At 36.8% G+C, this 18101-nt stretch overlaps 1 protein-coding gene across 1 annotated transcript in view; it reads right to left on the reverse strand.

Annotated features, from left to right (window-relative positions):
• Positions 1-10221: 10221 nt before the first annotated feature.
• Positions 10222-18101, reverse strand: part of LOC127414358 (adhesion G protein-coupled receptor A3-like) — a 152210-nt gene continuing 144330 nt past the window's right edge. The window contains exons 18-19 of the mRNA XM_051652331.1: positions 12934-13029; positions 10222-12008 (exon numbers count right to left, since the gene is read on the reverse strand). Of these exons, the coding sequence (XP_051508291.1) occupies positions 10712-12008; positions 12934-13029 (1393 nt within the window). The 3' untranslated portion in view covers positions 10222-10711. The remainder of the gene's footprint in view (positions 12009-12933; positions 13030-18101) is intronic.

An 18101-nucleotide genomic window follows, 5' to 3' on the forward strand; every position in this document is an offset into this window, starting at 1 on the left:
CTTAAAGGAATAGCTCATCAAAAATAAAACTGAAAAGCGCTCACTCAACCTCATGTTGTTCCAAACCCGTATGACTTTCTTCTGTGGAACACGGATGGAAATGTTAGGTTGAATGTTAGTCTAATATTCTCCAAAAATGATCGAATGCACCAAAATCGTGGAACTCGCCACCAAATGATATTGGAGAGACATTGACTATTAAAAATGTAAATAAATAATAAAGCTTTTACTTGATCGCTTTATTTTTGAATTCTGTTTTATTGTAATCCTCTTTTTATATGCATGTTTATATTGTGTATATTTTATCATTTTCTATTTTCTTTTTATGTATTTTTTTTATTTGTTATGGTAAGTGCCTTGAGAAGCTACCATTAAAGCTACTAATTATATATATATATATATATATATATAGTGGTGTGAAAAAGTGTTTGCCCCCTTCCTGATTTCTTATTTTTTTGCATGTTTGTCACACTTAAATGTTTCAGATCATCAAACAAGTTTAAATATTAGTCAAAGATAACACAAGTAAACACAAAATGCAGTTTTTAAATGAAGGTTGTTATTATTAAGGGAAAACAAAATCCAAACCTACATGGCCCTGTGTGAAAAAGTGATTGCCCCCTAAACCTAATAACTGGTTGGGCCACCCTTAGCAGGCAACAACTGCAATCAAGCGTTTGCGATAACTTGCAATGAGTCTTTTACAGCGCTGTGGAGGAATTTTGGCCCACTCATCTTTGCAGAATTGTTGTAATTCAGCCACATTGGAGGGTTTTCGAGCATGAACTGCCTTTTTAAGGTCATGCCACAGCATCTCAATAGGATTCAGGTCAGGACTTTGACTAGGCTACTCCAAAGTCTTCATTTTGTTTTTCTTCAGCCATTCAGAGGTGGACTTGCTGGTGTGTTTTGGATCATTGTCCTGCTGCAGAACCCAAGTTCGCTTCAGCTTGAGGTCACGAACAGATGGCCGGACATTCTCCTTCAGGATTTTTTGGTAGACAGCAGAATTCATGGTTCCATTTATCACAGCAAGTCTTCCAGGTCCTGAAGCAGCAAAACAGCCCCAGACCATCACACTACCACCACCATATTTTACTGTTGGTATGATGTTCTTTTTCTGAAATGCGGTGTTACTTTTACGCCAGATGTAAAGGGACACACACCTTCCAAAAAGTTCAACTTTTGTCTCGTCAGTCCACAGAGTATTTTCCCAAAAGTCTTGGGGATCATCAAGATGTTTTCTGGCAAAAATGAGACGAGCCTTAATGTTCTTTTTGCTCAGCAGTGGTTTTCGTCTTGGAACTCTGCCATGCAGGCCATTTTTGCCCAGTCTCTTTCTTATGGTGGAGTCATGAACACTGACCTTAACTGAGGCAAGTGAGGCCTGCAGTTCTTTGGATGTTGTTGTGGGGTCTTTTGTGACCTCTTGGATGAGTCGTCGCTGTGCTCTTGGGGTAATTTTGGTCGGCCGGCCACTCCTGGGAAGGTTCACCACTGTTCCATGTTTTCGCCATTTGTGGATAATGGCTCTCACTGTGGTTCTCTGGAGTCCCAAAGCTTTAGAAATGGCTTTATAACCTTTTCCAGACTGATAGATCTCAATTACTTTCTTTCTCATTTGTTCCTGAATTTCTTTGGATCTCGGCATGATGTCTAGCTTTTGAAGATCTTTTGGTCTACTTCACTTTGTCAGGCAGGTCCTATTTAAGTGATTTCTTGATTGAGAACAGGTGTGGCAGTAATCAGGCCTGGGTGTGGCTAGAGAAATTGAACTCAGGTGTGATAAACCACAGTTAAGTTATGTTTTAACAGGTGGGGCAAACACTTTTTCACACAGGGCCATGTAGGTTTGGATTTTGTTTTCCCTTAATAATAACAACCTTCATTTAAAAACTGCATTTTGTGTTTACTTGTGTTATCTTTGACTAATATTTAAACTTGTTTGATGATCTGAAACATTTAAGTGTGACAAACATGCCAAAAAATAAGAAATCAGAAAGGGGGCAAACACTTTTTCACACCACTGCATATATATATATATATATATATATATATATATATAGTTGTAGTTATAGTTATAGTTATTATTATTGTTAAAATGATGTGGTTGCTTCAGCATGTTTTCCATGTCACATTTGGATTTATGAAACTATTGGTTAGGTTTAAAGGAATATTCCGGGTTTAATACAATTAAAGCTCAATCGACAGCATTTATGGCATAATGTTGATTACCACAGAAATTAATATCGACTCGTCCCTCTTTTCTTTAAAAAAAAGCACAAATCTGTGTTACATTGAGGCACTTGCAATGGAAGTCAATGGGGTCAATTTTTAGAGGGTTTAAAAGCAGAAATGTGAAGCTTATAATTTTATAAAAGCACTTCCATTAATTCTTGTTAAAACTGGTGCATTACAGTATTTGAGCTGTAAAGTTGTTTAAATTTCCACGTGCAAATGAGCTTTGCGGCAAACTTGCTGCAAATTGTCCATTCTTGCCAAAGGTTTGCCGGAGGTTCACCACTACCGGCGAAGATCTGTAAACATCTGGGTAACATTTGTGGTGAATCAAAAGCTAGTTTGCATGTGAAAATAATGAGCTGCAAATTTGCGGTAAGTTTGCAGCTAGCTTAGATTTTTTGTCAAGATTGGCTCTAACTTTCCACAGATGTGGTTAGTAAGTGATTTTATCACAGTAAAATCATGTTAACACACATATTGTTTATGTCTTGTGTCTATACTTTTAAAACAGTGAGTATTTTAATGTTTACAGATTGACCCCATTGACTTCCATTGTAAGTGTCTCACTGGAACACAGATTTGTGCTTTTATAAAGAAAAGGAGGGATGAGTCGAAATACATTTTTGTGGTAATCAATCTTATGCCACAAATGCTGCTGATTGAGCTCAACTCATATTGAACCTGGAATATTTCTTTAAAGTTTAGGGTAGAGGAGGGTTAAACTGGATAGTCAGTGATATGGATTTGGAACAACATGAGGCTGAGTAACTGATGACACAAAAGTCTGAAATTCTGATGTTTTTGAGCACCTATAAAAGTGTAGTGAATTATCTTTTTTTTTATTATCACTCAGTTTACATTATATTATTACAGACAATGCTATTTTACAGCTTCAGAGTGGATCAAATAACAACTCTATACTCTGTCCAAATATTCTAATGGAATAGTTAGAATAGACTTTTGTTCCCATATATTCTATAGTTAAATATCTCTGTTATAGAACATCATGTTTACTCTGTTTTTAATTTAATATTTGAGGTAAAGTTGACTCAGCTTGACCACAGCTGTCGTGAAAACAAACAGCATTTGAAAAATAAAAGTATACAGACATACTGAATCATATAGAGTTGAACTAGAATTGTAGTTTCTCTCTCATAAGAGCATACAGCACCTTCTGATTTCAGTTTCCTGCAATGACAGCAGATGTACAGTGTAATTCCACAATCCTGCAGCAACAAAGATATTGACAAATGTATTAAAACAAACATACTATACAAATAAAACGTTTCCACAAACTTTACATTTGATATTTTGAAGGTCAAATTAAAATGTACAATGGAGAAGGAATACAGTAAAAAAAAAAAAAATAACAGCTAAACACCTGAATATCACGGAAATATGTCCAGGTCAAATTTCACCCCAAAATCAAAAGTAAAGAAATAAATAAAATAAATTGAAATTAAATTTTCTGTAAAGAACAGGTATGCAAACTCATGAGAGGTGAAAAAGGTAAGAAAATCATAGCAGGTGTTAGGGATATATTTTCAGTAGATTTGAGTGTTGTATTTAATGCTTTTTAAAGTGTTTAAGCTTAAAGTACCCCTTTCTGGTGATTTTAATAAATGTAGAAAATTATAGCACACAGCTTTGGCAAATTGGCTTAAAAAAAAAAGTGACTTTACTTAAAGGTGAGTAGTTTGCATCCATTACTTTCATGACAATTAAGCACATTTTCTCCAAAACTATCAGTGCAATGTGGATACTTCTAAGGTTTTTCTTTTTAATTAACATTATTCACAGTTATGATTCTGATTCTGATTACTGTATTACCATGTTGTTGTTTTTTCTAAGGTCAACATAACTAAAAGGCTTGTACACACACAAAACCATGATGTATAAATACTTTACAATTTTAAAAATACACCATTTATTCATATTTTTGCATTGCAGTGATTACAGTAATAAAAATATAGAATAATGAGAGCATTATTTAAAAAATTGTCTAAAAATAATCTCACAATGTAAAAATTTTAATGGTCCTAAAACAGGCATTATTTAAGATATATGTAAGGGATAATCCACGGCTAGGTGAGCTTTAAACTATTTTAATGCATGACGTGAATCGATAGCTCTAGCGGCTATTGACGCACATTTTGAGCAAACAGTGCAGTTATTTTAGATTATATAATATAAATCGTCTTGCCTCGTCTTGCCGGACAGGGAAAGATGCATTTGATGGGTCCCGTTTACCTTCTCTCCCCGTCCGTGGTACAAACAACTGAATGTCAAACCATACTTTCCATTCAAGTGCTTTGAGTGAGTAATACGGGGCTGATGAACTTTTCTTGTTTCCTATAGCGCTTCACAGTTGATTAAAAGACGGCACTGCATGACTTGATGATGTGTCGAGCTCTGTGACTATATTCGCATCCAGGCATCGATTGAACAGAGGCATACAACTCTCGCAATGTCTCATTATGGAGGACAGAAGAGCATTAATATAGAACAGTGATTAATACGGATTGGAACTACCTGTGCATTGAATGGTTTTAACGCACACATTCCATCCAATCAGAATCGAGTTTTCAAAAAGACCATGGTATGTATATGTATATATATATATATATATATATATATATATATATATATATATATATATATATATATATATATATAATTATAATTATAGTAATATAATTAGAACTAATAATGTAAAAATTTTAATTGTAAAAACATTTAAAATATATATATATTTTTTTCTAATATTTTATATTTAATAAAAATAAAATATATTTTTATAATTATACATATTTTTAAAATTTATATATATATATATATATATATATATATATAAAATTCATTATACATATAATTATATATATAATAATTCATTATATATATATATATATATATATATATATATATATACACACTATACAGTATATGTATGCAAGTGTATGTTAAACTGTATGTGTACAGTATATATATATATATATGCAGTATATGGATGTATGTATGTGTTTATGTGTTTATGTAAATATATTCAGTATATATGTGTGTGTGTATATATATGTATGTATTGAAATACACACACACAGTTGAGTGCACACATTTATATACATACATTTTTTTTTTCCTCTTATGATTTTGGGTGAAATGAGACCTAGACAGGTTTCATTAGATTCACTACCATCTCTGTGTCCTTTCCAAATTTGAAATGACTGCACAGACATGAAGAACTCCATGCCAGCTGATCACATGCATGATACGTTTGTATTTTTAGGAATGAACCATCAGAGCAGGTCACAATCGGTGGTTTTATTCAGCGAGGACTAGCTTTGTGAAATGCATTACTAGTTTTTCTTCAGCAGTAGGTGATGTTAAACAGACCTGTCTGCTACAGCTGATGATCTTTTATATTAGTTATTTTAAAATTAATCAAACTATTATCAGTCTTCCTTCTAATAGCAGATGACACAATAATGATGTTCTTGTACAAACAACATCTCCTTGACGACAGAACAGTGATTCACCACAGAAACAGTAAAGAATCAGCACAGATCTGAACAACTAAAGAGACGCTCTAATGCTGTTCCAAAACCTTGTGAGTCGTCTTGCTGGCTGCCGCCTCCATGTAGCAACACAGTCAGCATTCTAAAGAAAAAGGACCCTTATAAATGATTGATTTGGAACGCTCAGCACACAAATAGTGCTCCTCGTGTTGCCAAGCTAACAGTATTACTCTCTAATAAGTAGGTCTGGAAAAAAAAAAAATGTTTATTTATAGTTTACTCAGCTTGTCTGCAATCTTGGAAAAATGTTCTGGGACTCATTCTGGTATTGCTTTACTCACAAAGAATATGCTTTACAATTTGGCCAAAACGAGTTTGTTTGGAACAGCCTTCTAGAGACTTGACTCAGACTTGACTCGGACTCGAGCCTTTAGGACTCAGGATTTTTGTCTGAGTCCAGCCGAGTCCATGGCATTTGTGATCCATTGACAAAAAAAATGACGTAACATAGGGTGACCACACATCCTCTTTTTCAGACCTGAAAAAAGTGTCCGTTGCCATCAAATTTGCTAGGGATCAGGGACAATTCAACTAATTTGACAGATGAAATAGACCATGATGGAAATTGTACAACTCTATGCATCACATATTTGTAGCGCAACCTCTGTGTGTTACCTGTAAAGCTGGCACTTGCGTTTCAATGGCAAAAAAGTCAGAAAATACAATGAAGAACACAAGTGAAGGGAGAAGTCTCTATTCACCTATTATCCAAACTAAATATAAAGTGAAACGTCAGCCCAAGGTGAGTTTGATCTTGACTTTAGGGAAGTAGGCTACACCTGGACACAGCAGGAGGACTGAAAAGTGTGAAGTGTAGTAGAATAAAAATACATTTCTAATGGTATCTGATCTTTCCTGTTTTTATTTTATGTTGTTTTTTATGAGCATTATTAAATGTTTTAATATTACCATTTATTAAATATATTAAACACATTAAATTTATTTAATTACAGGTATTTCACCCACATTTTTAATTAAAATGCAAAACAATAATAACTCTGGTTGTAATAACTAACACAGCTTTCACTTTCTTTAGACTATGTTTGAGTGGAGGGAAAAATCAACAAATAATTTAAACGCCAACAGAACGCAATAAGAATTGTGTTGAAGGACAGTTTTGTCTTCATACACCTAAAGCATATGCTTTCATTCTGAAACCACTTTGAAATTTGTTCAGCGGGATACTAATCATTTGTTTTTTGCATTTATATTGACAAATTGTTTTTCTAAGTTGTGAAGGTTAAAATAAGCTTAATGTATTGATGTTGAGTTAATGGTTAAATTTTTAATTCAGATTCTTGAATAGATTCATTCGGACTTGACTCGGACTTGACTCGGACTCGATTGTTTAAAGACTCGGACTTGACTCGGACTTGACTTGGACTCGATTGTTTAAAGACTCGGACTTGACTCGACTCGAGGCCTCAATTACTTAAAGACTCGGACTTGACTCGGACTCGATTGCTTAAAGACTGGGACTTGACTCGGAATCGATTGCTTAAAGACTCGGACTTGACTCAGACTCGATTGTTTAAAGACTCGGACTTGACTCGACTCGAGGACTTGATTATTTAAAGACTCGGACTTGACACGGACTTGATTGTTTAAAGACTCTGACTTCACTTGGACTCGATTGTTTAAAGACTCGGACTTGACTCAGACTCGATTCTTGACTCGGACTCGATTGTTTAAAGACTCGGACTCGATTGTTTAAAGACTCGGACTTGACTCGACTCGAGGACTTGATTACTTAAAGACTCGGACTTGACAGACTTGATTGTTTAAAGACTGACTTCACTCGGACTCGATTGTTTAAAGACTCGGACTTGACACAGACTCGATTCTTGACTCGGACTCGATTGTTTAAAGACTCGGACTCGATTGTTTAAAGACTCGGACTTGACTCGACTCGAGGACTCAATTGCTTAAAGACTCGGACTTGACTCGGACACGATTGTTTAAAGACTCAGACTTGACTCGACTCGAGGACTTGATTACTTAAAGATTCGGACTTGACACGGACTCGATTGTTTAAAGACTCGGACTTGACTCGACTCGAGGACTTGATTATTTAAAGACTCGGACTTGACTCGGACTCGATTGTTTAAAGACTCAGACTCGATTGTTTAAAGACTCTGACTTCACTCGGACTCGATTGTTTAAAGACTAGGACTTGACTCAGACTCGATTGTTTAAAGACTCGGACTTGACTCGACTCGAGGACTCGATTGCTTAAAGACTTGGACTTGACTCGGACTCGACTGCTTAAAGACTCGGACTTGACTCGGACTCAATTGCTTAAAGACTCGGACTTGACTTGGACTCGATTGTTTAAAGACTCAGACTCGACTGTATAAAGACTCGGACTTGACTCGACTCGAGGACTCGATTGCTTAAAGACTCGGACTTGACTCAGACTCGATTGTTTAAAGACTCGGACTTGACTCGGACTCGATTTTTTAAAGACTCGGACTTGACTCGACTCGAGGACTCGATAGCTTAAAGACTCGGACTTGACTCAGACTCGATTTTTTAAAGACACGGACGTGACTAGGACTCAATTTTTTAAAGACTCGGACTTGACTCGACTCGAGGATTCGATAGCTTAAAGACTCGGACTTGACTCAGACTCAATTGTTTAAAGACTCGGACTTGACTCAGACTCAATTGTTTAAAGACTCGGACTCAATTGTTTAAAGACTCAGACTTGACTCGGACTCAATAGTTTAAAGACTCTGACTTGACTCAGACTCAATTGTTTAAAGACTCTGACTTGACTCAGACTCGAACGCAACACTACAACCTTCACATTGGAGGAGCACCTATGATACTTTAAAATGCTGTCTATGTAGGCAGCTCACTAGGTTTTGGAACAGAACTTGTTTGTTTATGCTCAAATTTCAATGGCGGAACAGAATTCAGACAGAAGCAGGCCTTTTTTTTGTACATTACTAAGATTTCACAAGTCGCTATTCACAGTATATATTAAACAGTTTGAGTTGCTGGACTGTGGATGGTGTAACATTGCTGGTAAGAGTTTTTCTCAGTACTTTTCAAATGATTTAGACATTTGTGGGATGGTCAAATACGTCTATGAAAATAAACATGGCAAAATCCTTTAAAAAAAAAAAAACTTTCATAAACTTGACTGCATTTGCATACACTCAAACATCCAATATTATTTTGCACAAACACTCACACACTATGATAATGATTGTAACCTGTAATAATACAGTATGCAAACAATGGCCAAGAACACACTACAAAGTTTTGGGAGTGGCAATCCCTTTTAAAATCAGGAGTGAATCCCACAAATAATCATTTTGTGTGTGTGCAGAATACAGGAGTCACTTCAAGCACAAGCAACGTTTTAGCATCTCGCAGTAGTAAACAAGAATTGTTCAGGAGTGCATTGTGTCGTAGAATGCAGTTGTTACTCCTGTAAATAACTGAACTCCGTGTGAACAGAAAATGATTAAACACTCTAAAGTGAAGTGACACCATATTCAGCTGCACGGCCAATGAATGCACAACATGGCCATATGTAACACCACACCCATATGTGCTTGTTGAACATTTAATTTTAAAACCATCTGCATTGAGAGCGCGCAACAGTCTGGTTCGGAAGTAAATATCCCATTCATTTTTCCCATAGGAGAATTGGTTTTAACGGTAACTTATAAACCATTAAAGACAGACCTACCATGAGCTCCGAGGTTTTTAATCAATGGTATATGCTTCTGTTGAAGCCATCAGTCCATGCTATTTCAACTTCATTTTTAATACATTGTATTTAAAAGCAGAATTCCTGGTGAAGAACTACACTACCCATGATCCTGAGAGGTAAAATCCACCAATCAGAGAATCACAGTGAACAAAGAATGCCAAAAGAGCTCTGCAGCGACCGCTCACACCCATGATGCACTGTGAATGACACAACCGAATCGCTCTCACAACATTCTCAAACTACTAATATATTTGTGTATATATAGCGCACACACACACACACACATGACCGCACAACATTATTTTGTTGGTAACAAAAGGTTGTAGACAAACGGCAAAAATCGTGCAAACCCCTTTATTCATTTTTAAGATATGAGCAATCAAACACCATGGCCCTGTTTTTTTTGGGCCACACACACACACACACACACACACACACACACACACACAGTGTGTTAAATATATATATATATATATATATATATATATATATATATATATATATATATATATATATTTTTTTTTTTTTTTTTGTGTGTGTGCAAAAAAACATATATTTTTTTTTCAATACTTCTCATCAAGAACGTTAAATCAATAGTTATATATATATATATATATATATATATATATATATATATATATATATAATATATTTCTATGTTTTTTATTTGATTACCTCATTCGCAACGCTTCATGGGATTGTAGTTCATTCCCTCATTAAAGACGTTAAGTACACAGTCTTGTACTTTTTGTCAGGTTTTCAAATACAGTTTTTTATTCAAATCAAAGTTTGTAATGTTGTGATTCACCTCGGAGCTGGTTGGTTTGGTAACTTTGGTAACAACTCCCTATTGAAGAAATGAATGGGAAAAATACTGACGGAACCAAGACGCCTGAAAAAGTATATTTTATTCATGGGTGTACATTAGAAGGGGTTGTCAACATACTTTTGGCCATGTGGTGTATGTGCTCCAGTTCTAATGCCGAAAAGGTAAAAACCATTTTTATGTTTCACTGCAATATCTGAGGAGCCACTTTTAACTTCCTGTACAATGAACAATGCAAGACAGAGCTAATTAAACTTATGATAGTGCTAAAAAAAGACTCTTTAAAAGTTCCTTTCATAAATCCTAGGGATTGCGGTTCAGTTTACCGCGAGGAGAGTTCTTAAACTACACGGTAGTTTCGTTTCGCCAGGGTCCCGTGCGTATATTCCCCGTAGTGTCGGAAGGGTAGAGAAGACCCTCGTGAACACTTCCTTTGAGAATGCCATTCTGATTGGGCAGATTCTGGGGGTAGGACTGTCTGCGGGCGTGCATTTCAATGTGGGCATGATGGGGCGGCAATAGCTCATCCTCGCCTATCTTCCCACATCCACACAGGAAGGTCCCAGTCTCGCCTGTCTCGGGCTGGCAAAAAAGCTCGTCCTTGGCGCAGCACATATGGTGACGGCAAAGTGCGGCACGGCAAATGGGAGCCTCGTGGTGGCAAACGTGGTGCCCTTCGTGCGCCAGGTGGCAAATGTGACCCTGGTGCTCGTGCAGGCTGTTCGGGCTGTTTGAGCGAGAGCTGTGCGCGCTTCCACCATCCACACTGGAGGGGATGTGGAAGGTTAGCTCCCGTTCGCCTGCTGCCGCAGCCTGGTGGCGCCTCGCCTTAGTCCTGGCGGGCTTTAAGCAGCAGTGCAGGGCTGGTCTGTGTCCCTCCGGGACAGCGTGAAGCAGAACGTGAGGGGTCGTTTCATCCTCCAATAGCTGTTGAGTGTGCAAGGTGGCGCAGCACGGAGAAACCGGCGTCAGGCAGGTCACGTGATTCTGCCCGCTCTGCTTACAAAGGCCGGTGGCGGCGTGGCAGTGCGAGTGGCTCAGAAGTGATTTGTCCAAATGGCAGTGACTGTGGGTGTCGCCATTCACGTTGACTTTGGGTCGCCCGTGGGCATGTCCATGACCCTGACAGGCTTTGGGGCGACGCGCAGGACAGCATGCGCACCAGCAGTGCCACACATCATCGCGTTTGGCGCAGTGGTGGATGAGAACGAACAATCCGAGCGTGACGGAAAATGCACCGTACAGGCAGCTAAAGATCATATCCAGGAAGTGACCCTGCGAAACAGCCAATGCGGCGAACGTCCACGTCGCTATAAACAAAAACAGCGTAAACGCAGCAGTCCGCAGCTGTGCCTTGAACGAGTGCTCGTTGGCCAGCAGTGAAGGGTTAATCAGTACCGGGCAGCCTGCGTGGCAGTGCCCGCCATCACCTCCTGCTACACCCGGCTCCCCCTGGTGGTGGCAGTGTGCAACGTCAGCCAGCCGCTGCTGCTCCTCGGTCATCACCTTCAGCTCGTACTTCCTCTCGGGGTGTTTGCTTAGCTGGATAAAGGTGCACAGGAAATAGATGCAGGTTACCAGGACGACGAAGGCGACAGGCGCGTAGAACGCACCTAGACTGGGTTCCCACGCCATCCAACAGCTGCAACGACACAAAAATGTTAGGATTAAACATACTGATGATGTTTACAAGCATAATTTTTCACTTAAGGTCCATATTCTGGTTAAGGTTTTATTCCAAAAAAAGAACTTTACATGCTTCATATCAACTGGAATATCCCTGTACATGTTCTTATCGGTATATTCCAAATAAAATATTTTTTTCTGCTGTTCTCTTCAGACAATACTGGGGACATTCTTGTCATTTATTATGCTGAATTTTTTGTAAATCTGCAAAATAATCAACTCATTTCTCATGTTTGTTATTATGACCCAAATGTGGGACCTACATAAGACGACGTTAAAAAAAACAAAACAAAAAAACACAGCAATGGCCAGGGCTAATTTACAAAAGAACATATAAATAAATAAATATAAATGTAGTAAATATAACAACTGCAAAACTCAAACAAGGAAAGGTAAGCAGACTAAATTAAACTGTTAATTTTAACAATGTCCATTTGAAAAATGTAGGCCATGAAACTGGCTTTTGTTGTGTTATTTTATCCATCGAAATTATATATATTTTTTGTTAACTTTATGCTTAAAACAAGAACAAATACTTTTGGACTCTTTGCAGTGTATGGTCTTAATTTCCCACTATCGTTTTATCATTTTAAACTTTTTGGTGAAATGTTCTGCTCGAAAAGTGTGCTTGTGCTATAATCCTTAAGACAAACACCACTTGCAATGATATTTAGTGACATAATGCAATGACTTTCAGACAAGTTTGTGACTTAAGCACCCTGATACTCTTTAGGGTTGCTGTTTGCATGCCTTGTTCAATATATTTGAGCAATTGTTGAAAATATGGAGTGACTAAAGTATATTAATGTAATGGAAACCCTTTTTATATAAGACATAAGACTAGTTTAATATGCTCAGTAAACAGGTAAGATATTGCTTACAATGGCATCTGCTCCCCGCTGCCGTAGTTCTCAATGTTGATGGCAGCTGTAATGCCACAGACAATGCAGGGAACTCCTCCACCGATTAAATAAAACCTGCCAACAAAACACAAGAAATTAAAGAAATTCACTCTGTTCTTCATGCTGTTTCAAGTGGGCCCTCATTCCACCCCCTGGACCCCATCCATTTTTGGAGTTATGCCCACACCTCTTTAGTATTCCTCAACCTTTCTCTTCTGAATAGTGTATAAAAAAATAATAATAAAAAAGACAAAATTGCAAAAAAAATATATGTATTTTTTGTAACTGCTTATCAAATGTGTATAGGGTCATTAGAGACCCTAGGTATGTAATACTGTCACTTTTTTTTGCACTTCCATAAATCATATTTTATGATAATTTCAATTCTATATAAGCTTACTACCACAGGATATTTGTTTGTTTATTACAAGACAAACGAGTACTATATTCATACAAATGACAACTATATCACGTTGATTTTCTGTGAATTATCAGTATTCCATGTGCATGTATGCATACATATTAAACATGCCATTACTTACTCAAGGTGGCGCTGATGATTCAGTGATTGACTTGATTTATATCTGACATTTCTATTTGAGGAAGAAGCAACGTGGAAGTAAACTATAGTTTTGCATCTCTTTAGACTCAAGAAGTGCCTGACAAAATACATATGTGTATCTTACGTGTCATGTGTAGCTCAATGTGTGTTTGACAGTCAGTTGCGTCTCATGAAATTCCAGAGTGGAAGTAATAAATCCTGTTCTAGATTTGTTGCATCATCTCTTTGGCATGAAAAATAAAACATCAAAATATACTTTTTTCTATTATTTTCTTACTGTATTGAACATTAGACACTATCTGGGCATATTGCAGATTCATTCGTGATAGTGTCTTACCACAGGTAACTGCCCTGAAGAGTTTAAACATGCTATTGTGACTCCTTATTTAAAGAAATCCAACTTAACCTTGGATGACATGAAGAACTACAGACCTATTTCACATCTGCCGTTCTTTTCTAAAGTTGTGGAAAAAGCAATCCTGTTACAACTACAATCGTTTTTAAATTCCAATTCTATAGCTGAGACATTCCAATCAGGTTTTAGAACATTACATAGTACTGAGACTGCCTTGCTAAAACTTTTAAATGATATTTTAATCACCTTAGATAATGGTGATAATGCAATTCTTGTTCTTTTAGATCTCAGTGCTGCATTTGATATGATTGATCATACCACTCTTCTCTCGCATCTCGAACATTTTGCAAGAATAAAGGGTACTGTTTTAAAATGATTCCACTCTTAATCTCTGTCAGCATTGGAAATGTTATGTCCTCTAGGGTACCTCTACCTTGGGGTCATAGTCTTTTCTCCCTATACATGCTCCCGATCGGTTCTATTTTTAGGAAACATGGAGTGTCTTTCCACTGTTATTGCTGACCATTCCCAGAACAAGATTAAAACATAAAGGTGACCGGCCTTTTGCCACAGCCGGTCCTAAACTACATATAAGACAAGCCCAATCTATTTCAATTTTTATCAATGTTAAAAACACACTATTTTTCTCTAGCTTTCAATGCTGTGTAAACTGTCTGTTTACGTTTTTTATTTTTTTTATTTTTATTTTTTTTTTGCTGTGGTGTGTTTTAGAGATGCTCCTCTGTTGTAAAACACATTGGTCAGCCTTGTGTTGTTTTTAATTGTGCTACAGTATATAAATAAAGATAAGAAAGAAGAAGAAAGATACACGTGCCGGGACGTTAAAGGCCTGAGATATGTCATAATGATTGCCTACGAAACACCTATGCATTTAAGGATAAAAATCTAAAAAATACAATATCCAATTGACTCAATTTTACTTGAATATAACATAGACCTTTTAAAAATCGCAAGCGTGTTTTCATAATTGTAAACCAGAACTTAGCCTACTATTTGGGGTATGTTACATCACGACGCCAATAGATTTATCCAATGTGGGATATGTGGAATGTGGGCAGCTATGACCATTTAAAGACGGTTTAAAGAAGTGACATCTTTTTGTTCCCTGAAAATGTCCTGCTAGTTGTCGAAATCAGACTGCATTCCAAACGGGATAAATCACCCCTCCAAGGGGCACTTTGAAGGGAGAACAACCATGATAGTCAAGATTGCTTCAAACTGAATTTCCAATAAAAATAACTTTAAAGGAGAGTTCTGAATGACCCTTGTTTTTGAGCCCCACATTCATAGTGACTTTAACACGATTGTCATAAAATGTCATTAATAAATCAATGAATAAATGTGGACCATGCTGTTCAGCAGCTGGATGCTCCCTGGATGCCTGGAACTAACGAAATATTAAAGTGTTTAGATCTCCGAAAAAGCAACAATGAATGGACGCATGAACTACAGCAGTGAAGCGAGACAGTTTGATATGTGCAGTACTAACAACTGTAGAACACATCTTATCTCTGGTAGGTGAACAAAATTCATGCCAACAAACTGCAAGTTTGAGAGGTAAAGCTCTAAAAGTGACTATAGATCGCTCCCATTATAATGTAATTTATGATTACATTTAGTCATTTAGTGGAAGTGCTTCAGGATCAGTAGCCTTCAAATTCCCTTGCTATTGTTTATATGCTTAAAATGGTCTATACCTTTTCTAACTGATCGACAGTGTTGTTGCAATGGGGGGATGGCTTGGGGGGCCATGCCCCCCTACTTTGACAACTGTGCACAGACACACACTCAAAAGACACACGTGAGAAAATATTTAGTTTTTACGAAATTCTCATTATTACAAGAAAAGATTTCATTTTTACGAGATATTTCGTTATTACGAGAAAAGATGCCGTTTTTACAACATTCTCATTATTACGAGAAAAGATGTCATTTTTACGAGATATTTCGTTATTTCCAGAAAAGATGTAATTTACGAGATATTTCGTAATTACGAGAAAAGATGTAATTTTTATGAGATATTTCATTATTTCGAGAAAATATATTATTTTTATGAGATATTTCGTTATTATGAGAAGAGAGGTCGTTTTTGAGATTATTTCGTTATTACAAGAAAAGATGTTATTTTTACGAGATATTTCGTTATTACAAGAAAAGATGTAATTTTTACGAGATATTTTGTTATTACAAGAAAAGGTCATTTTTACGAGATATTTCGTTATTACGAGAAAAGATGTCATTTTTACGAGATATTTCGTTATCTCCAGAAAAGATGTAATTTACGAGATATTCGTTATTACGAGAAGAGAGGTCGTTTTTGAGATTATTTCGTTATTATGAGAAAAGATGTCATTTTTACGAGATATTTCGTTATTACGAGAAGAGAGGTCGTTTTTGAGATTATTTCGTTATTACAAGAAAAGATGTCATTTTTACGAGATATTTCGTAATTACGAGAAAAGATGTAATTTTTACAAGATATTTCGTTATTACGAGAAAAGATGTAATTTTTACGAGATATTTCGTTATTACGAGAAAAGATGTCATTTTTACGAAATATTTCGTTATTTCGAGAAAAGGTAATTTTTACGAGATATTTCGTTATTATGAGAAAAGAGGTAGTTTTTATGAGATTATTTTGTTATTACGAGATAAATGTCATTTTTGTGACATAAAAGAGCAAACAAAATAATAATTACGTGGCAGCATTGCGCCTCATTATCTGATAGTGAGTCGACAGATTGGACCTATGATACAAAAAGAAATCCTGTGTGATCGCCAGGGGGAAAAAAAAATCTTCATGCAGTAATCACTAATGACTGTGATTGGTGCATCCTAAACAGCGCTGAGAAAAGTAACAGGTGACGTGATGCTGTTTATGTGCTGCTTTGACCAATGTATGATGTGGTTTTTGATTGGGGACTTGCTATTGGCTGTTTTGTTTGCATTGCTTGTTCAAGGCTTTTTAAATCTCTCACAATATATTCAAAGATACACTATTTTGCACAACAGTGCCTGCCAGTGGTAGGAAAGTGAAGTTTCATTGTAACTGCACCCTTGCCAGATTGTTCCATGCTGGCTTGTGTTTGCATAATAGATGCATGTGACATTAGAGCTAAAGTTTCAGGGAAGTAACACATTATCCATGTTTTTCTTAATTAGAGCGCAGATTTATTGGGGAAAGAGTGCGAACTGGAGTGTAAATTGTTGACATTCTCGAGAGGATTTTCGGATGGTTGTCAGCGCGGTTAAATATCTCTGTTCTCAGCGTCTGACTCATGCCTTAGAGGCCAGACCGACTCTGAGCCGCAGAGAGAGCACAATGTCTGCGCTCGGCTTTAATGTGACCTATTTTCACCACAATCAGACCTAAACGTTCCACTCAGAAGTATGAAAAATCCCAGATTAAAAACTGTGAATAAGCACACATGCTGTCCAGACAGAGCTGGTTGAACTCAGACAATTTTAAAAAGATAGTTCACCCAAAAATGAAAATTCTGCCATTATTTACTGTTGCTTCAAACCCACATGAGTTTATAGAGAAACGACATGGAACGACATGAAGCTTAGATCTACCTTCACTATAACAAGAAACACCATTGCTGTAAGAAACAGCTGACTTTACACGCAAAGCACTAAATTCATCATGCACTCATTAATATACAAGCAGCTCTCTGATGTTAACCGTATTCTCTCTACAGTTGTCTAATTCACACGTTAAACTTCCCTCTGAACAGACATGACTGAGCTCACTAGCTTGACATTGATAGAAGATTAACATGAAGGTTACAATCATCATCATCACTCGAGGCAGCACCTGTTTCTCGTGTTTACCAGCTGAAGAGCTTCATCTTAACACACCATCTCATCTTAAGCCTAATGTCAAGAGCCAAGCGGCTAATTCATTCATCAAATCAACTCTGCAAGTGTCATAAGCTGAGAATAACAGCACACAACCTTTTTGAAAGTTGCATTTTGGTTGTAGTTAGGTTACGTTGCAGTACAGTTTTTTTTAACCATTCTAGATAATCCATCTGATATAAAACAAATAACATAACCAAGACGTGATGGTTAAGCCTTTTGTATTATAAATTCTCCTCCCTGTCCAGTAGGTGGCGACATGCACAAAGTGCCAAAAACAAAAGATTTATATTTCTCACTTACACCTATCATATCACTTCTGAAGACATGGATTAAACCACTGGAGTT

The sequence above is a fragment of the Myxocyprinus asiaticus genome, chromosome 23, assembly GCF_019703515.2.
Source record: "Myxocyprinus asiaticus isolate MX2 ecotype Aquarium Trade chromosome 23, UBuf_Myxa_2, whole genome shotgun sequence".
In the NCBI taxonomy this organism is placed as follows: Eukaryota; Metazoa; Chordata; class Actinopteri; order Cypriniformes; family Catostomidae; genus Myxocyprinus; species Myxocyprinus asiaticus.